This window comes from Erithacus rubecula (assembly GCF_903797595.1).
Source record: "Erithacus rubecula genome assembly, chromosome: 2".
In the NCBI taxonomy this organism is placed as follows: domain Eukaryota; kingdom Metazoa; phylum Chordata; class Aves; order Passeriformes; family Muscicapidae; genus Erithacus; species Erithacus rubecula.
Genome location: NC_136685.1, coordinates 843,146 through 862,576, shown reverse-complemented (window position 1 = coordinate 862,576; position 19,431 = coordinate 843,146). Strand labels below are relative to the sequence as shown.

Below are 19,431 nucleotides of genomic sequence, written 5' to 3'. Positions count from 1 at the left end.
GGACCCGGAGCCGCGGGTACAAAACCCGGTGCCGCATCTTTATTGTGGGGGGCAGTGGGGGGCCGTGGGGGGCGGTGTGGGGCAGGAGTGTGTGACCGTGGGGCGGCGGGGGCTGGGGGGTGCTGATAAATAACGGGGAGGGGGTGGGGGTCCCGGCGGGGCGTGGGGACCCCCCGGCCGGGCCGCGCCCCCGCGGGGGCCCCGGCGGCGCTAGGGCTCGTCCGAGTCGTAGAGCAGCGCGGCGCTGAACACGGTGAGCGGCTCGTCGGGAGCGTGGGCCAGGCGCCCCGACACCAGGTCCACGCACAGCGTCTCGCCCGCCGCCAGCGGCAGCAGGAGGCTGAAGACGCCGAGGGCGCCGGGGCTGGGGCCCTGCGCGGCCACGGGCCCCTTCTCCAGCCCCTCGGGTTGGAAACCGGCCGAGTCCAGGCGGGCGATGCCGTGGCCGGAGCGGGACAGGACGGCCTCCAGCGCCTCGCCCCGGTGCCCCGTCAGCACCGCGCTCACCAGGTACCGCCCGGGCACCGGCACCGTGAACGTGCCTGCGACACAACGGCGGCTCAGGGACCTGCGGGGACCCCCGGAGCCACCGGGGCCGCATCTCCTGCGGCGCCCCAAGGTCGGTGGTGCATCCCGCACCATCCGAGAACCCCTGGCCACCATCACGCGCGGCATCGTGCTCCCGCTGTGACTCTGCAGCCCCCGCAGCCCCTACCGCGAGATCCATCACCCCTAAAGCACCCCGCAGCCCCCGGAGCACCCCCGTCGCGCCGTGGGCGCTCACCTGTCTCGGGGTCGTAGGCGCCGCCGTCGTTGAGCAGCACCTGGTCGAAGGGGACGGTGCCCGGCTCCGTGCGCTGGGTGCTCAGGGCAGCCGAGAAAGCGACGCGGGGCACCGAGCCCGGCTCCCCGACCTCGCCTGGGCACGGGGTCAGCATGAGGCCCCCCGAGCCCCCTCCCTCATCCCCTTAACCCTCTGCCACCCTGCTACCCTCTGCAGCCCAGCAGCCACACCAGTGACCCCTCTGTACCCACCCCTTCAGTGTCCCTGCCCTTCTTGACCCCGTCCCCACCACGTCCCCCCTGCTCCCAGTGCCTCCCCACGCCAGCCCAGACTGCTCCCTGCTCCCTTGGCAAGCCCCCAGCCTGCAGCCCCTCCCAGCTCCCCACATGCCCCCCATCCCTCCACTGTTCCCCCTGCACCCCAAGTCCCCCAACCCTACCTCTCTCTCCAGGCAGCCCTGCAGGAAAGATGAGGAGGGGCTGCTGCAGGGCCAGCTTGGGGCAGGACCCCCGGGGACGGGGTCCGGCCACACCTGCGCGGTCGGGGCAGGTCAGGGGGGCTCAGCCTTACCGGGGGGGCCCACGGGACCCTGTTCTCCATCCTTGCCAGGGGGCCCAGTGGGGCCAGGAGGGCCTTTCTCGCCCATGGGGCCAGCAGGTCCAGGGGGGCCAGGGGGTCCTGGAGGGAGGAGGGCGTTAGAGCCACCTTGGCCCCACGGCTGGTGTCCCCATGTGTGACGTCCCCTTGTCCCCACACGCCGCAGCTCCACAGCCGGGACCCTCTTGTGCCCCCACACCCCAGCATCACCCAGCTGAGCCTCTGCCTCCCCACACCCGCTGCAGCACTCCCTGGTGACCCCGCGTCCCCACATCCCCATGGCCCCACACCTCCACCACTGTTCCCACAGCCCCACGCCCCCACCGTGCCCCCCTGTCCCCACAGACCTGGGATGCCCCGTCCCCCCGCAGCCCCCACGGTGCTCACCATGCCCCCAGTCCCCTACCCCCCGTGGCAGCCCCACGCCCCCTACAATGCCCCGTGTCCCCCAGGTCCTCGCAGCCCCCGTGTCCCCGCACCGTGCCGCTCCAGCTGCGCCAGGCGCTGCAGCTCCCCGCGCAGGTGCCCCAGGCTGGCGTTGAGGGCTCCGAGCCGGGGCGGCAGCTCCAGCGCCTTGTCCAGCAGGGCGGCCTGGCCGCGGGCCGTGGCGTTCAGGTCCCGCACGGCGCCCCAGAGCCCCGCCACGTGCCGGCTCAGCCCCTCGCGGACGCCCCGCAGCCCCGCGGCCACCGCCTCCAGCTGCTCGCAGACCCCCTCCAGCTTGGCCACGCGTGGCTCCAGCCCCGCGGGGCAGCCCCCGGCCCGCGACAGCTCCCTGGCCAGCGCCTCCAGCCGCTCCTCGCTCTCGGCCTGTCGCGCTTCCGACGCTGCCGCTGCCTGGTCCAGCTCGGCCACCACGCGGTCGGTGACGGCGCTCAGCTGCCGCTGCCGGGCGTCCTGCTCCTCCAGCGCGTCCTGCAGCCCCTCCACCGTGGCGTTGAGCCCGCTCAGGGCCACCAGCGCCGCCGCCAGCTCGCCCCGCAGCACCCGCAGCTCCGAGGGGGACGTGCCCCCGAAGACGCCGAACCCCTCCAGCGGTGCCTCCAGCTCCCCTGGCTCTGTGGGGCCGGGCGGGAGCTGCTCCGGCTCCCGGGGGGGCGGCGAGGCGCAGGGCCGGGAGCAGGGGTCACCGCTCAGCTCCCCCAGAGCCGCCTCCAGCCGCCCTGTCCGGTTGCGGAGCTGCTCCAGCTCCTCGGCCAGCGCCTCCCCCCGCGCCCCCAGCAGCCCGCCCAGGGTCCCGGTCAGCCCGTCCTCCCAGAGACCTTCGTGTTCCTCCGGCAGCCGGGGGTGGGGGCCGAGCACCCCGTCCTGCCCCGGGCACGGGTGGCCGCAGCGGGCCAGCAGCTCCTCGAGCTGGTCCAGGCGGGCGCCGCGCTGTGCCCCGCTGGCCCGCCAGCCCTCCACCGCCCGGCTGAGGTTGGCCAGGCGCCCCGGCAGCCCGCCCGGCCGCCCCTCGGGCTCGGAGGGCCAGGGGCCGGCGCGAGAAGCGTTCAGCCGCCCCTCCAGCTCAGCCAGCCGCCGCGCCAGCACCGGTGCCTGCTGGCCCGGCCCCGCCGCCGGCACCGGCAGCCCCTCCAGCCGCCGCTCTAGCTCGGCCAGGCGGCGGAGCAGGTCGGGGGACGGGGGAGCCGCAGGGGCGGGGGCCAGGCGGCTGCTCAGGCTGCTGATGTGCCGCTGCACCGACTCCACTGCATCCCTGTTGCGCTGGTCCACCGAGCCCACCAGCTTCTCCAGCGCCCTCATTCGCTCCCGGTCCTCGGCCGCCTGCCGCCGCAGCCCCTCGGTGCCGGTCGTGCACGCAGCGCACATCTCCTGCAGCCGCTGCTCCAGCTCGAACAGCGCCGCCGTCCCCGGGCCCCCCGGGCCTCCCGGGCCCCCCGGGCCGTCCCGGCCGCCCTCGGTGCGGCGCAGGCGGGTCTCCAGCTCCTCCAGGCGCCGCTGAAGGTGGCTCAGCGCCTCCCGCACTTCGGCGGGGGCGGCCGCATCCGCCGGCTGCTCGCCCCCGGGCTGCCCCTCCACAGCCGCCCGGGGCGGCTCCTGCCCGGCCCGCAGCTCCTCCAGCTGCTCGCTCAGCCGCCGCACCTGCTCCTCCAGCCGTCGCACCTTCTCCGTGTCTCCGCCGCCTGCCGTGCACCGCCGGGGTCACGGTCACGGCCTCATTCCCCCACCAGCGTGATCCCACCACCGCATCCCCCCCCCAGCGCTACCTTCACCCCCCAGGCCGCTGAGGGGGTTGCCGAAGCCGGAGAGTGTGGGGCGGCCGGGCCGGGGCGGGGGACGGCCGGTGGGCTGGGGGGATGCTGGAGATGGCCCCTCGCTGCAGTCCGGACCCGAGTAGCCCTGGCAGCAGCGCCAGGCCAGCTCCGACACCGTTCGCTGGGACACCTTGTAGCGGGGCCGCAGGAAGCTGCGGTACCTGCAGGCAGAGGGGACGGGGTTGGGGGATGTCACAGGGGCGTGAGGCCAGCACGGGATGCAGCCTGACCCAGCAGCGCTGGTGTCCTGCTCAGTGGCCGGCGGCTGTGGGGCTGCCTCTGCCCAGCTCTGTCACCCTGTCACCAGTGTCACCAATGGCATCCCAGCACCGTTCCAGAGAGCCGCGCAGTGCCCCAGGGTTTGGCTGCACGTGATGGGGGGACAGTGGCCGGTCACTCTCCGGCACTACAGTGAGGCCACTGACTCTTGCGCAAAAGTAAACATGACCCCAGGGTGGGTAAACACCAGTGGCGGCGGCGCGGCCGCGGCTCGCCCTGGCTCTGAGCTGGCCCCCCCAGAACGCCCCGACTCCCTCCAGAGCCCTCCAGCCCCGTCCCGGCCCCACTCACGCCAGGACACGGGGGCACTGGAGCTGCCCCCAGGCGCAGGGCTGATAGTCCGGCTTGATGAAGCTCTCGACGCCATCCTCTACCACACAGCTCACGCTGCGTGTCACCACGTAGGCACACCAGTTCCTGCCGGAGGGAAGGGCTCAGGGCACACACCGGGATGCGCTGGCACGGGGCATCACCCCGGCACACCCCAGGCATTGTCCTGCCGTGGGCAGAGCGTGGCACACGCCGGGCATTATCCGGGCACACACCGCGCGTTCTAGCATCATCAGGGCACAGAGCAGCCGCTGGCACTGCCCTAGCACGGACCCAGCATCACTCCAGCCCACAGCAGGCATTGTCCCGGCACACACCCTGCACGGCATCCCGGCACACACCAGGGGTTGTTCCGGCGTAGAGTAGGCACCCGGCATCACCCCAGCAGAAACACAGCAACACCCCCTGTCCCAGGCGTCCCCTGACACCCACCAGCTCCCCAGGCACACCTTGGACCCCCCCGCACACCCCGGCCCCTCTGGCCACACCCTGCATCCCTCGGCGCGCTCCTGTGCTTGCCCAGCCAGCCCCACCGGTAGCACCGTCACGGCCCAATGCGGCGGGTTAATGGGCCGGATCTCGGCCACCACAGCCTCTCAGGCATGCCTGGCGAGCCTGCAGAAACGGCTGCACCCCCCAGGCATGCGGCTGCCCCCGGGAGCCCTGCAGGGATGGGGCTCTGCCGCGAGTGGGGTGCCCACACCCCATCACACCGCGCTGTGCATCCTGCGCTGCCGGGCCCAGGATGCTGCCCCGTCACTGACCCCGCGTTCCCTGCCCTGTGCCGCTGGGGCAGGAGCAGCTGGGACAGCCACAGGCACCGGGTCCCCAGCGCCACAGGCTGTGGGGACCCCAGCCCCCCCGCGTGGGACTGCAGCCTGGCCCCGCTGCAGGGACCCCGCCGCAGCCTTATATGGTCCGGACCCGGAGCCCGGGCCCCGCTCAGGCCCCCCAGCCCCACCGAGCAGCCCCCCCGGGGAGCGGTCCCCGCCGCGGGGCCCCGGTGCGGCGGCCGGTTCCCGTCAGCCCGGCTGGTTCCCCTCAGGCCCCGGCTGGATTCCAGCTCCTCCCCGGGGGCCGCCGGGAATTCCTGCGCCGATCGACGGCCCCCCTCTTCTCCCCGCCATCCCAGCCCTGCACCCGCCAGGCCCTGGGACCCCCGGGCTGCCCTGGGGTCCCACCGTCCCCTACCGGGGCTGTCCCCATCCCAGGCGTGCGATGGGAGCAGAGCTCCCCTGGAAGGGCGGGATGTGGGGACACCCCCTTGCTGCCCGAGCCGCTCCCGGGGATGGAGCGCTGCAGAGAGCCCCCGCGGAGCCCCCAGAGCCGCAGGTAAAGGCTCCACCGTGTCCCTGCCCCACGGCGGCGCCTCCCCAGGGACCCCACGCTGCGGCCAGGTCCTGCCATCCCCCCGGGGCCACCGTGGGGCCGGGGCAGCCCCGGCCCCTCGGCCGCGCTGCTGCAGCGCCGATGTGTCCGCAGGGAATTTGTTGTGACCCCAATCCAGCGTGGGGCCGCCCCCAGCCCTGCGCCCCCGCAACGCGCCGACCCCCAGACAGGGGCTGCCCCACGCTGCCCACGGTACGGGACAGGACGGGGATGGGGAGAGGGCAGCTCCGGGCCCCTCTCCCCCTCTCCGGCGGCGCTGACCCACGCGCGGGTGCCGAGCCAGGACCGGCCCGGAATTCTCGGCCCCGCTGCACCGGCGGCCCCGACCCTCCACGTGCGCCCACTGCCCACCCGTCCCGGGCCGGGGGTGACGCCCCCGCTTTGGGGACCCGCCGCCCCTCCCGCCGCCCCCCGGGCTGGACGTGGCACGTGCCGGGGTTCCCGTGGCACCGGGGTGGGGGCTGCAGCCCGTGTCCCCGCTGCGGCTCTCGGCTCCTACCTGTGCCGGCTGGCGGCCCGGGCACCGCTGTGGGCCGCGGCCGGGCCGGGGGCGAGCGGGGCGGCCCCGCCGGTGTAGAGGCTATACCGGGGGGGAAAGTTGGCGGCCAGGGCCTGTGCGGCCAGCAGGCACGGCCAGAGCCAGGGTGCCATGCTGGGCTGGGGCGGCTCCGCTCGGCTCGGTCAGCCCGGTCCGGCGCGGCTCAGGACCGCATGTGGCGTCCCGTCGCGGCTCCGCGGCTCTGGGCGGCTCGGCACGGCACGGCTCGGCTCTGCCCTCCCCCCGGCCGCCTCTCGGCCAGCCCCTCGCCACCAGAGCCGCCCCGCCGCCGCTGCCCGCCGCCGGGGTCCCCGGGGCCCCCCGCTTCCTGCCCGCAGCGGCCCCCGCCCCAGCCGCGCCGGGCACCGCGGCCCCCGCCGGCCCCGCCGCCGCCACATCTGCTCCTCGTTAGGCCGGGCCGGGGCCGGGGCAGCCAGAGAGGCCGGGCAGGGGGCCAGGGCGCGGGCGGCCAGCGAGGGGCCGGGGCTACCGCCGCGGCACCGGCACGCCACGGGCACCGCTCCGCCGCCAGCACCAGCACCAGCTCCGGCGGCGGCTTCGCACCGTGCCCCGCGTCCCCCGAGCGCCGGGGGACAGCGACAGGTCCCAGCACCGGCACCGCATCCAGCAGTGCGTGCCACGTCCCTGCTGCCCGTGCCCCTCTCTGTGCCTGGTGACACGGCCCGGTGCCAGCACCGAGCCGGGCGCCGTCCTGCGCCCCCAGCCCCACCCCGACACCGTGCTGGGGACACTGGGGGCACCGGAACGCCAGCGGTCACACCGCGGCCACCTCGGGCCGCCGTGGCCCTGAGCCCACGGTGATGCCATGGCTTCCCCGGACCGTGCAGTGACGTCACGGCCTCGCGGTGACATCACGCCTTGGCCTCGGCCCCGGCCCCACGGTGACGTCAGGGCGCGGGAACCCCCCGCCCCCGGGGAGCCGCGAGTGTGGGTTAAGCACAAACAGCTGCCGGCAGCTGGAGGGGGGAGGGGGCGGGGAAGGGATATGGGGGTGGGAGACACCGGGGAAGGGGACGCGGAGCTGAGGGGGCTGGGGCCGGATCCCAGCCGCGGCCGTTCCCAGGGGGGGATGGCGTTACCTCCTCTGTGCTCTCGGAGGCCGGGGGGAGCTGTGGGGGGCAGTGGCTTTGCCGTGTCCCAGGGGATCCGCTGGGGCTCTGCGGCCGAGCGTGGGGGGCACGGGGATGAGGACCGGGCTGGGGCAGGACCCCGGGGGCACTCGCTGCCGGAACCCCTCGACTGGAGACCATCAATACATCCCAATACACCCCAGCACATTCCAGCATTCTCCAGCGTGCCTCCCTGCACCCCAACGTACTCCAGTACAGCCCAGCGCCCCCCAGTATGCCCCAGCACGTCTCAGCACAGCCCAGTGCAGCCCGTCCCGCTAACGCCCCGCGGCGCCGCCCGCTGTCATCAGCTGTAAGGAGCTGTCACTAGAGTCATTAGCGCTAATTAGCCGCGGCCGCCCCGGGGCCGCCGGGCCCCGCCCCGCCCTCGCGCCGCGCCTTGTATGGAGAAGGAGTCGCGGCGGCCGCCAGGGGGCGTTCCCAGGGCGGGATGGTCCCGCCCAGATAAGTGACGTCACGCATATGGGCTGGCCGCTGTGACGTCATCACACCCACGAGCCCGCCGCTTGGCCGGGGCCCGGTTGCCGTGACGTCACCGCCGGGGCCAGGTGACTCCCGGCGTGCCCCGCGGCCGGAAGTACCGTGCTCAGGGAGACGTGTCGGAGCGGCGGGCCCGGAGCGGGAGCCGGGACACCGGGAGAACCAGGCAGGAACCGGGAGCCGGGACACCGGGGGAGCCGGGCAGGAGCGGGAGCCGGGACACCGGGAGAACCAGGCAGGAACCGGGAGCCGGGACACCGGGGGAGCCGGGCAGGAGCGGGAGCCGCGGGGCGGGCGGGTCCCTGCGGGATGCTACCGTGTGTGTTCCCCTCGCCCGCAGGATGATCACGGACGTGCAGCTCGCCATCTTCGCCAACATGCTGGGCGTCTCGCTCTTCCTCCTCGTGGTCCTCTACCACTACGTGGCCGTCAACAACCCCAAGAAGCAGGAGTGAGGGGCGGCGGGCAGCCCCCGCCCGGTGCCCCCGCCCGGTGCCGCCCCCGCTCCCTCCCGCGGCCGTGCCTCGGCGGGGCCCCGACACAGGCGAGGCCGAGCTTCTTCCGAACCAGCTTTAACAGAAACACGATGATACGCGACAAAACCGTGCGGCCTCATCCACTCCCCTCGGGCCGGCCGCTCCCGCGGGGGTCGCGGAGTCTCGGCGGGGCGGGGGGCTCAGCGCAGGAGCAGCGGCGCTGGCGGCAGCAGCTGGGCGAGGTGGGCGCGGTGCTGGGGCGCTGCGGGGGAGGGCAGCGGCCCGGGCAGGGACAGGGGCGGCCGCCACGGGGCGGAGCAGGGCCGCAGGAGCCCTGCCCGTGCCGCAGCTCCCCGGCACGGCGGCGCTGTAGCCGGGGGTGCAGGGCTCTGCCCCAGCACAGGAAGGGTCCCTCGGTGCTCAGCACCCTCGGCGGGGGTACGGGGGTCTCCAGGCAGAGTCCTGTGGGACAGAGACCGCTGTCAGTGGGGCACAGTGCTCCTCTCGTGCCCCAGAACCCCTGCCTGGGGTGTCTGGTCACCCAGCTCTCCCTGCTGGCAGGGGCTTTGCTCTGGGCTCCCACTGCCTGACTGTCAGCTGGGGCTGAGACCCCACACCCGGCTGGCAGCAGCACCTACCCAGCCCTTTCTGAGGCTCTCCGGGCATTCAGCTTCATGGGCAGAACCTGTGGGAGCAGGAAGAGGATCAGTGCCAGAGCTTTGTCCCTAGAGTTTCCCCATGTCTTGGGAAAGGTACGTGTGACAGAAATATCTGTCCAGAGGTGGGGGGACTCCCAGTCTGTAGGGCAGCCCCCCAAACGGGCACACCCAGTAGAGCCATGGGGCAGCCCCTTCCCTGGGCACAGGCCTTGCTGCACCCCCAGGTCCCTCCCTGCTGGTGCCTCTGGTACCTGCAGAGGTGCCATGTCCTGGGGCTCTCCCATGCCTCGCTGTGCCTCCCGAGGTCTGTGGCTGGTGCTCAGTGCTGCCCGGGTGCCCTTGGGCAGAGTCCCTGTGTGACAGAGGAGACACAGCTCAGCCCTGCTGCTGAGGGACTCAGTGCCACCGTGGAATCACCAGCTGCCCATCATGGGGCACACTGGCACAGCTGCAGTGGCCTCACACCACGTGTCCCTCCCTGCCAGCTTTGCCAGGGCCAGGCCCCTCCACACAGCCCAGCACTGAGGGGCCACCCTGGGAGTGGCAGGAGGATGTGACGGGCCAGAGCTCAATCCCAGCTTGTGCTGCCAGTGCTACAGGCTCTGCCCTGGCTGTGCTGTGTGCTTCTGCAGCTCTAACCCAGTGCCTGCCTTGGCTCCCCATGGCACTGGTGTGACCATGCTGGCCACGCTTAGCCAGGAGTGAGGGGATGGCAGCACAGCCATGCCCTCTGAACCAGGGTATGTCCTGGAGCACGGGGCATCTGCTCAACCAGGGGAGCTGGGGGGAGAAGGGAGGTGTTTGGGGGCCTGGCTGCAGTGACAGCACTGAAGGAACACACTTGAGGTGCCTCAGTTTTGCTCCCAGTTTCTGCTCACCTGGTGAAAGTCTTTATCTCAACTGAGTTTTCCCCCCATCCCACTGAAGAAATGAGGTGGGAGGGGCACAGTGCTCACTGGGGTGAAGCCAGGACCAGACCCCACAGAAAATGAGACCCTGCAAGCAGGAGCCTCTGCTGCCAGTGGGGGTACTGGCAAATGGCAGCTGGCTTCACCTGGACTAAAACAGGGCAACCTGGGACCAAGCTCAGCCAGCACAGGCCAGTGGCAGCTGAGGGTGTCACTGGGGGTCTGGCAGAGACCCCCTCACATGAACACAGCTCTGGACTCCCCAGGGTGTGGCTAGGCTGGAATGGGACATGAGGATGGGACAAGACCAGGATCTTCACACTGTGCCATCCAACCCTATGACACCTCCAAGCAAACTCTGGTGCCTGGGGAGGGCAGAGGCTGGGCTGGCACAGCCAGGGGTCCCTGTGCAGACACAGGGGTGCTGGCAGTGCTGGGCCCCTCGCAGGTGGGAGGGCAGCTGGAGCAGGGAGGCAGGAGCAGGTCAAGCTGATGCCAGGGCAGGGGAGGAAGAGCCGGGTCCTGGTCCCAGTGCCAGGCAGCATGAGGGTGCAGTGTCCCATGGGGCACTCACTCTGCTGGTCACTGCTGCAGGAGCACGGGCCAGGGAGGCAGGAGAGCCCACCCAAGGGTCCTGGGGACACCATGGAGCAGGCTCTGCCCTGCCAGCTCACACGGTCTGTCCCTGCTCACAGCCCCAGGTGTCCCCAGTCCCTTGAGCCAGGGATGGGGCAGGGCTCGCTCCAGCTGGGCCTGGCCAAAGGAACAGACAAACAACGTGCCCATGAGAACATCAGCCTTTTATTTCCTCCCCACCATGTTCTCATGGCAGACAAGACACAGTCATGACAGAGGGCTGGGCAGCAAACCCCGAGGACAACACGACAGATACCAGAGGAATGCAGAGGTCAACAACACAAGTACAGCTCCAGGCACACCCAGACAATTGCCCCTGGCTCACACCCCCAGCCCTGGCAACTGGGAGGCTTTGGAGGGGGCTGAGCCCCACAGTGGATGGGAGCACAGGGCTGCAGGGCTTCCCTTGCCACTCCCTGCCCCCTAGAGCCTGAGCCCCTGCCCCACGGTGGCAGTGCTAGCATAGGGGGCAAAGTCAGGGTGTTGCCTGACTTTGGCACCCCACTGCAGCACATCAGCCCCTGCCAGAGGGGACTCTGCATGTTGGAAACCCCCTGGTGGCCCCTGCCAGCTCACCACACCACAGCCACAGGTCACAACCCATTGTTGCCCAGCCAGTGCCTAAAGAGGGAAAAGGCACTTTGGTGTGTCCCTACTGGCCTCAGGAATGCTTGGAAACAGTGGCAAATTGAGCAAAGGATTTCTGTGCTGGCTTCTACAGAATGCCCTTAGCCCTGGCACTGGAGGGGGGCATCACCCTGCAGCCCCAGTGCTCAGGCTCCTCCACATCCCAGTGGAGCAGCAGCAGCTCAGCCAGGGCTGAAGGGCCGTGGAGCAGGAGCTCAGCAGGAGCAGGGCTGGGAAACTGCAGGTCTTGCTGTGCAGTGTCAGCCCTGTCAGCTCAGGAGCCCCCTGTGGGACAGGCCCCTGGCACTCCCTGTGCCACACAACCCCAGTGTCACCGTGTGTGCTCAGGGCTGAGGTGCTGCCCAGCAGCCCGACAGGCGCCGCAGCAGCCGAGCGAGGGGTGCCCAGCCTGGCTTACCTCTGCCCAGGGCTGGGGTGCTGCTGCCACTCGGGGGGCTCGGGGGGGCCGCGGGGGGCCTGGGGCTGCCCAAGGTGAAGCTGGGGGAGGCTGGGATCCGGGGGGACTCCTGCTGGCTGCTCCCGCTGGTGCCGTTGCTGAAGCTCCTGGCACGGGCCAGTGTGTTGTCAGAGGCTGAGGTGGGCAGCCTGCTGGAGGGGTGGGAGATGGGGGTCAGCCCAGCACGGTGAGGGGGGCTCCCCTCTGCCCCTCCACCCACCACCACAGCCCAGCACCGAGCGCTGAGCAGCTGTGGCACCACCCTGGCAGAGCCCTGGACTTCTGCTCAGGAGCTGGTGAACAGCTGGGGACAAGGATGGCCACTCTCAGGGTGAGCTGCAGCCCCAGTGCCCAGCAGTGCTGTCTCAGGGCTCCCTCACCCCCAGCCCCAAGTCATGGAATTGCCGAGTTTGGAAAAGGCCTTGGACACCATTGTGTCCAACCCTTCCCCAGCACTGCCAAGGCCACCACCAACCCATAGCCCCGAGTGCCACGTCCACATGGCTTTTCAATCCCTCCAGGGATGGGGGCTCCACCACTACCCTGTGCTGGACAGTGCATTCCATGACGAAATTGTTCCCAATATCCAACCTGAACTTCCCCTGGCACAACTGCTCCCTCTGGTCCTGTCCCTTGTTTCCTGGGAGCAGAACCCAAACCCCTCATGGTCCACTCTGCTGTCAGGGAGCTGTGGAGAGGAACCCTGAGCTTCCTGTTCTTCAGGCTGAGCCTCCCAGCACCCTCAGCCTCTCCCATCCCCGTCCAGTGCTGGAGGTGATGCAGGAGAGACCTCCCAGATTACTGGGGCAGGAAAATCCCAACCAGTTCACTCCGTGCCCTTCTCTGCCGATGGCTCGGAGCAGAGGCACCGACAGCTGCAGTTCCCAGAGCTTGCAAGGGCTGGGGCCAGGGCAGGTGGCCCTGGCAGGTGACTCACTTGGGGACATTTATCATCTCTAAGTGCCGTTATCCTGCAGCTCCCACGCTCGCCCCAGCCGGCCCTTACGTGGAGCTCCTGGGGGGGGGTCCCGGCACCTCCTCTCCTCCGGGGGGCGCCGGCGGCGCCGCGCAGCCCCCGCACGTGTTTCAGCATCCAGGCGCGCAGGTTGCCCAGGCAGGTGTGCTCCGACAGCACGATCCGCGGCCAGGGGTTGCAGTCGGCCATGTCCAGGGCCGCCACCGCCACCGCCCGGCCCACCTGCCCGGGGGACAGGCACGGCTCAGGGGACCGGCACCAGAGAGGGCACAGCCAGCAGGGGAAGGACACAGTGAGGAGAGGAGCAGGAGTGAGGGGGGTCATGGAGAGACAGAGCCACCAGGACAAGGGGGCCACGAGAATTCCCACCAGGAAGGGAGAGCGTCAGTTAATGGGGGCACTGGGGAAAGGCGCAGCTCCCTCGAGCCTGGGACAGCAAAGAGAGGGGACAGAAGCCCAGCCCCAAAGCCAAGCTCAGCCCCAAAGCCAAACCCAACCCCAAAGCCAAGCTCAGTCCCAATGCCAAACCCAACCCCAAAGCCAAGCTCAGCCCCAAAGCCAAGCCCAGCCCCAAAGCCAAGCTCAGCCCCAAAGCCAAGCCCAGCCCCAAAGCCAGGCCCAGCCCTCCCCGGGCGCGGTACCTGCTCGAAGAGCTCCACGGTGTAGCGCGAGGGGAAGGCGGGCGCGGGCGGGGGGCTGGCACGGCCGTTGTCGTGGCAGGCCCCCGGGATGCTGTTCACCGAGCGCCCCGTGTTGTAGTTGCACTCCAGGGTGTAGCTGTGGGGCACGAGGGAGCCCCTGTTACCCCACAAACCCACAGCAGGGCTGGGGTTATCCCACATTACTCCCCTGGGAGAGCCACTTCAGCAGGTTCAGGGTACCGGAAAGGGGGTCCCATTGTCCCATTGCACCAGGAAGGGGGTCCTGCTCCAAAGGACACAGAAGTGCAGGGTAAGTGCAGGGTTTTGAGGACAGCACCCTCTGACAGCAGGAATGGCCCTCTCTCTGTGGGGATGCACGGATGTACTAGAGATCAGCATGATGGGAATTCGGGATGGCTGTCTGGGGCCCTGAGGGTGGCACCCAAACTGCCAAGGTCCCTGAGAGGAGACCTCTTGGTCACCTCTGGCAGGTGATGAGGAATGAGGGGCTCCCTGATGTGTAGCAAAAGGGAATTATCTGCTGTCAACACCAGCAATCCAGGGAGTGGGTGGCTACAGCCTCCCCCTGACCTTCAAGGTGCCTTGGAGCACGTCCTCCATGAGGAGGAGGGATGGAGAAGTGTGGGCTAGGAGCTGCCAGTTGGGATGGCTCCCATCTGCCCAGAGACAGCTGCAGGGCCAGCACAGCAGAAAACCTGAGCAGCTCTGTTTCAGTCTGCCTGAGGCACCTGTGAGCACTCCCAGCACTTTTTGGGATGCTGGATCAACAAGCTGGGTTGCTCCAGGTCAGTCACAGAGCAAAGCACCCCAGTGAGCCAAGCCCAAAGCCAACGTGTGTGCTTGTTCCTGTGGGGCTGGACTGGTGCTGGGCAGGAAGCAGCAGCTGAGCACACAGCAAGTGCTGAGAAAATTGAGAGAACTTCCAGTCTGTGGGCCTGGCTGCCACACCCCTTGGTGTTCCACACAGGAACAGGCCAGGAATATCCCATCCCACATGGGAGAGGAGTGGATCACAGGTATCCCCCACCCATGGGATCACTGATGGATTGAGGCTGGAATATCACACACAGCCATGAGGATGCTGTGCCACTGCAACTCTACTTCATTACAGCTCAGTATAGAGAGAAACACCCAGGAAAGAGGAGAATTCCCCTCAGGAAACTGTTCAAGAGCAGGGAGAAGAGGCCAGAGTAGCTGCAGGAGGGATGGGGAGGAAGAGGAAGGAAAGCAGCCTGGCTGACCTGCATCTCTGCAGCACCCAGGGCACAACCAGGCCCAGCCTCTGCTGACCTGCCCTGGGGCCACTGGGACGTGCCAGTGGCACAGAACTGGTTCCCATTTGTCCCACCCCCCCCCCCAGCACAAGGCCCCATGCTGCCCTACCTGTGGATGATGCCCAGGGCCTTGTAGACAGCCACGCGCCCGCTGCCCTCCTTGGACTGCCCGTCCCGCTTGTCCCGCGCGTACATGTTCTTCTCCGAGAAGTTACAGCCCATGAAGTCAAAGTGAGGGGAGTTCAGGGAGATGAGCTTGGGGAACAGCATGTTCTCCACCTGCAGAGTGCAGGGAGCAACAGGAGTGACCCTCGGCTGCTCATCCTGCTCCAGTTCGACCAGGGCCCGCTCTGCCCACAGTTCCAGGGTGGCACAAGCTCCAGCTGTGCTGCCCACCCCTGCCCAACTCCCGATGGGCCCTCCTGACAACCAGCTGGGAGGACACCCTGCTGACCCACAACAGCTCCCAGGGGCACCTGAGACCTCCTGCTGCCCTGGTCACCAGGCTGGGGGAAGAGAGAGAGAGAGGAGGAGAAAGGTGAAAGGAGGAGGAAGGAAAGGAGAAGGAAGGGATTCCAAGCTCCTCTCCCAGGAGCACTGGGGCCCGTGGGCAGGGGGCAGAGCTGCAGCAGGGTCCCAGCAGCAGCAGCAGCTGTGGTTTTGGCTGTGCCCTCACCTGGTCGTTCTCGTCACTGAAGCTGTTGCCGTACATGAAGCAGCCGCGCTTGGAGGCGTGGCCGTGCAGGTCCACGTAGTAAGCCAGGCCACTGTCCCGGGGTGCAATGGGCTCAGGGGGCTCCCCAGCTCTGGGCACGGGGGCTGGGGCAGGCGCCCACGGCCCCTCTTCACAGTGCTGGGTGCTGTGGCTGGATGGCAGGATCCAGCTGGCTCGCTCGGCGCTGTCTGGCAGCTGGGCACCCTGGGCCAGGCACGGGTGGGTGCTGGCACGCCAGGGGCCGGGGCAGTTGCGGAGGTTGTTGGTTTTGTCCAGCTCTGATAACGCGGCCTCCGCGGCTGGGACGGGACGGTTGGGAGATTTTATGCTCAGTGAGCTGGTGCTGAGTGGGGAGACAAACGTCCTCCAGTCCGGGGAGCCTGGCAGGACACGGCTGTGGATGTGGTGGTAGAGCAGGACGGCTTTGGCCCCGTACACGGCGGGGTGCAGCTCGGCGTCGGGCTGCAGGTACTGCCGGTTCAGGTTCACCCCGCGCGAGTCGGTTCTGCAGGGAGAGCAGAGATGTGAGCACCTTCCAGGGCACCCAGCACAGCTGAGCCCACCTTGCAATGCCGAGGGCTTCGGGCCCTGTCCTGGAGTGTAATGGCCAAACCAATGACAGGAGCTGCCAGAGCACTGACACTGCACAGGGTGGCAGAGCCCTGTATGATCCTCCCTGGAGACAGGAACGGGGCTAGAGAGGCTGAGGGAGTTGGAAAGGAGCTCAGCCTGGAGAAAAGGAGCCTCAGGGGCACCTTGTCACTCCCTGCAACGCCCTGACAGAGGATGGAGCCATGTTGGAGGGTTGGGTTCTGCTCCCAGAGAACAATGGACAGGATCAGGGGGAACAGCCTCGAGTTGAACCAAGGAAGGTTGAGATTGGATATTGGGAACGTTTTTTTCATGGAAAGGGCTGCCCAGCCCTGGCACAGCTGCCCACGGCAGGGGTGGGTTCTCCATCCCTGAAGGGATTTCAAAGCCCTGTGGATTGGCACTTGGGGACAGGGTCAGTGGTGGCCTGGGCAGTGCTGGGGATGGCTGGACTCAATGACCTCACAGGGTTCTTCCAACCCATGCCAATCCAGGATTCTACGAGTTTTATAAATTTTACAGAAATCACAGAATCAACATCCTGAGATCCCTTCTTCAGCAAACTCACAGCCTTTTCCATATCTACACCTATAAGTGAAGGACACTCACCTTTTACTCCCATCTATCAATCACCATTCAAATAAGTGATTTCTGCTTCTTTGTCTTGGGGGTATGGCTGGACTCTGTGGTCTCAGAGGGCTTTTCCACCCCTGATGACTCCATGACACACAGAGCAGGCTCCAGGCAGGAGAGCCCCCTGCACTCACCGGTAGTGGCCCCGTACCACCCCGTCGGGGTTCAGCATGGGGATCAGCTTGAAGACGAACATCCTCCGCAGCATCTGGGCACGGGGATCCTCCTCCCGCAGGATGAAGTCCAGGAAGCCATTGAAGACAAAGCTGGAGGGGGTTTCTCCTGGGTGGACTCTGCTGCTGAGGAAAAACACCTGGGGACAAACAGATGGGGTGAGGGGGGTCTGCTGCCTGCCCCAGGATACTGCAATAGCAAAGGGTCTCACAGACTTGGCTCCACAAACTCTGCCCAAATGCTCCAGCCCGTGGGGCGTGGTGCCATTCTGGGCACAGACATGGGGGCTGCAGTAAGCTGCCAACACACAGACCACCAGGGGGGCTGCTGGCCCCCTATCCCCAGCCAGCCCCGAAACTGGTGTGTCTCTCACCCTCTTTCCAGTGAAGCAGCGAGGCCGGGGTGTGCTGGTGTCTGGGAACAGCTTGTCCAGCCGGGGCTCCCGCTTCTCCTGCATGCCATGGCAGGAGGTGATGGTCAGCAGGTCCACACGCAGCTTGTCCAGAGAGTGGCACAGCAGCTCCCGGTGGTAGTAGACTGAGTCGAGGGGGCTATGGGGTGAGAGGGGATCTCAGCCAGCTCCAGGAGCAAGAGGGCTCCCAGCTGGGCTGGGAATGCTGCCTGTACTCTGCACCCCCAGCCCCACAAGGGCCACCCCCACATCTGGGCTGTTTGCTGCTGGATACCCTCAGACCCTGCTGGGAACACGAGCAGCCATTCCTTCAGGGAAAGGGGGGCCCCGGGCTGGGGTTTGGACTGTGCACAGCCTGTGCACAGACAGACCTGGCACAGAAGGCCAGGTCATCCTATCGGGGAGATAATGCATCCCAGCAGGAGGGACAGCACTGAGGGATTCATCCCACCAGGGAGATAACCCATTCTGGCAGGAGGGACTGGCTTCCAGAACAAGAAGGGATCCTCTGGAATGCCGTGGGTAGCTCAGGGCAAGCTGCTGCCACTGCTTGTGCAGAGCTGGGGCACAGAGCAGCATGGGCCAGGCAGTTCTGGGGAGGGCACAGAGACCCTCCTGCTGCAGGCAGAGCTTCCTCAGGGCAAAAACCCCAAGCAGGCACAGACCAGGAAAGGGGTGAGGGCCAGCAAGGTGGGACATAAGCCAGGAAGGAGAAGGTGGGAGGCACACCTGCTGGGAGACATGTGCCTGCAGTCCTGGAAGCGGCCATCCAGCTGTGCCAGCATGTCCTGGCACTCCGTGTAGGAGAAGGGATAACAGAAGGCAAAGTAGGTGGTGGCCCCGCGGTGCTCCAGGAAGCGGTGCACGAAGGACAGCACAAACTGCGTCTCCACCACCTGCCACGGACAGGGACAGGGCTGGCCCCGGGCTCAGGGGCAGAGCCAGCCCAGCACAGCCCCTGCTGCTCTCCTCTGGCCCCCACCGGGCACTGGGGGTGCCCGTGGCCACTGGCCCTTGGCTATCCCCATGGCAGAGCAGCTGGTGCTATCTCTCCCTTGGAGATGCCAGGCACAAACCAGCTGCTCCACCAGCCCAGCAGAAGCGGGGGCTGGCCCAGCGCAGGGAGCACGGGGTGTCTGTGCCCCAGAGCTGCCCTCGCACAGGGTCGGTACCTGCCTGCCCCACGCAGCCCGCGGGGGAGCCCGGGCTGTCTCACCTGGAAGCTGGGCCGCTGCCGGATGCGCTCCCAGCGCGGCCGCACGGGCAGGGTGCGCACGAAGGGGGTCATGCCCTGCGCGTACAGCCGGCTCTGCTTGTTCATGTTCAGGATGTGCAGCTTGATCAGCTTCCCCGGGGCTCCCCCCCGCACGCTGAAGTAGAACCAGGACCTGCGGAGCGGCGCCGCCTCAGCCCCTGCCCTGCCCGGGGGTCCCGGTGCCTCTTCCACCCCCGGCCCCACCGAGAGCCGCCAGAGCCCGGCGGGGGCGGAACCAGAGCGGCTGCGACCCCGCTACCTCCCCCAGCCCCTTCTCTCAGATCCCCTCCTCCCGAGGCTCCCGCCCCTCCCGGTACCACCCCATCCCCCAGAGCCTGTCAGACCCGCCGGGGAGGGCACGAACCCCCCGAGCCCCCTCCCCGGGCACCCCTGACCCCACCGGCTCCCCCAGCCCCACCGGCCCCGCTTCCAGCGCCAGCCCCACACCGCACCGGCCACTCCCGGGGGAATCCATCCGGATCACGGCCCCCTCGCCCGGTACCGGCCGCCCCTTCCCGGTTCCCTCGCCCACCGATACCTGTTGCCGTTCTCATACTCAGTGTGGGCGCAGTCGGGTCGCGTCCACACGTTGAACTCGTAGTCGGCAGCGGGGAGAGCGTTGGCGCGGGCGGCGGGGCCGCCCCCCGGCTCTGTAGGCCGCACCTGTTCTACGTGTGCCAGGTTCCCCGAGTCGAAGCGGGAGCTGAAGAGGAGACCCCCGCAGCGGATCTCCATGGCCCGGCCGGGCCGGGACCGGCATCGCCCCGGGACGGCCGCGGGACGGCCGGTACGGGCCGCCCGGCAACTGTAACGCGCGCGCCCATTGGCTGCCGCCTCCCAGCAACGCGCCCGCCCATTGGCTGGCGCCCCGGCAACGGCCGCGGCGGCGGCGCGGCCACTCCTCCTCCCGACCACACCCCTCCCCGTAGCGAGCAGGCCACGCCCCTCAATGCCCCTGGCCACGCCCCCCGCTGGGCTCCGCACCGGCAGGGATGGGAGAGTGTGAATGGACACTGGGTGTGAGTGGACACTGGGTGTGAGGGGACACTGGGGACACTGGGTGTGAATGGACACAGGGTGTGAGTGGACACTGGGTGTGAGTGGACACTGGGGACACTGGGTGTGAGGGGGACACTGGGTGTGAATGGACACAGGGTGTGAGTGGACACTGGG

The 19,431-nt window shown here is 68.6% G+C and overlaps 3 protein-coding genes across 4 annotated transcripts in view; 1 reads left to right on the top strand and 2 right to left on the bottom strand.

Annotated features, from left to right (window-relative positions):
- Window positions 1-36: 36 nt before the first annotated feature.
- On the bottom strand, window positions 37-7,151 carry EMILIN1 (elastin microfibril interfacer 1). Of its 2 annotated transcripts, XM_079298306.1 has the most exons (9): window positions 6,134-7,151; window positions 4,207-4,332; window positions 3,589-3,797; window positions 1,861-3,504; window positions 1,355-1,462; window positions 1,224-1,241; window positions 785-919; window positions 209-542; window positions 37-159 (listed from the first exon to the last, which is right to left on the bottom strand). In XM_079298306.1, the coding sequence occupies exons 1-8, from the start codon at window positions 6,283-6,285 to the stop codon at window positions 211-213; spliced, it is 2,724 nt and encodes a 907-aa protein (XP_079154432.1). In that variant the 5' UTR covers window positions 6,286-7,151; the 3' UTR covers window positions 37-159; window positions 209-210. The 2 variants fall into 2 exon arrangements, with proteins under 2 accessions (XP_079154432.1, XP_079154431.1); XM_079298305.1 differs by lacking the exon at window positions 37-159 and having other exon boundaries at window positions 171-542.
- A 406-nt stretch (window positions 7,152-7,557) lies between these two features.
- The window catches only part of OST4 (oligosaccharyltransferase complex subunit 4, non-catalytic), a 220,721-nt gene continuing 208,847 nt past the window's right edge, over window positions 7,558-19,431 (top strand). Inside the window, exons 1-3 of the mRNA XM_079298346.1 lie at window positions 7,558-7,982; window positions 8,024-8,038; window positions 8,144-8,282. Coding sequence (XP_079154472.1) covers window positions 8,145-8,258 — 114 coding nt within the window. The 5' untranslated portion in view covers window positions 7,558-7,982; window positions 8,024-8,038; window position 8,144 and the 3' untranslated portion in view covers window positions 8,259-8,282. The remainder of the gene's footprint in view (window positions 7,983-8,023; window positions 8,039-8,143; window positions 8,283-19,431) is intronic.
- AGBL5 (AGBL carboxypeptidase 5) lies at window positions 8,480-19,170 on the bottom strand (the record flags this gene model as incomplete). The annotated part of the gene is given in 14 exon segments (XM_079298309.1): window positions 8,480-8,741; window positions 8,918-8,964; window positions 9,190-9,290; window positions 11,528-11,718; window positions 12,573-12,589; window positions 12,591-12,764; window positions 13,184-13,319; window positions 14,588-14,757; window positions 15,155-15,698; window positions 16,552-16,730; window positions 16,965-17,142; window positions 17,733-17,899; window positions 18,220-18,391; window positions 18,797-19,170. Coding segments are annotated over 14 exon segments (2,535 nt in total). The 5' UTR covers window positions 18,994-19,170.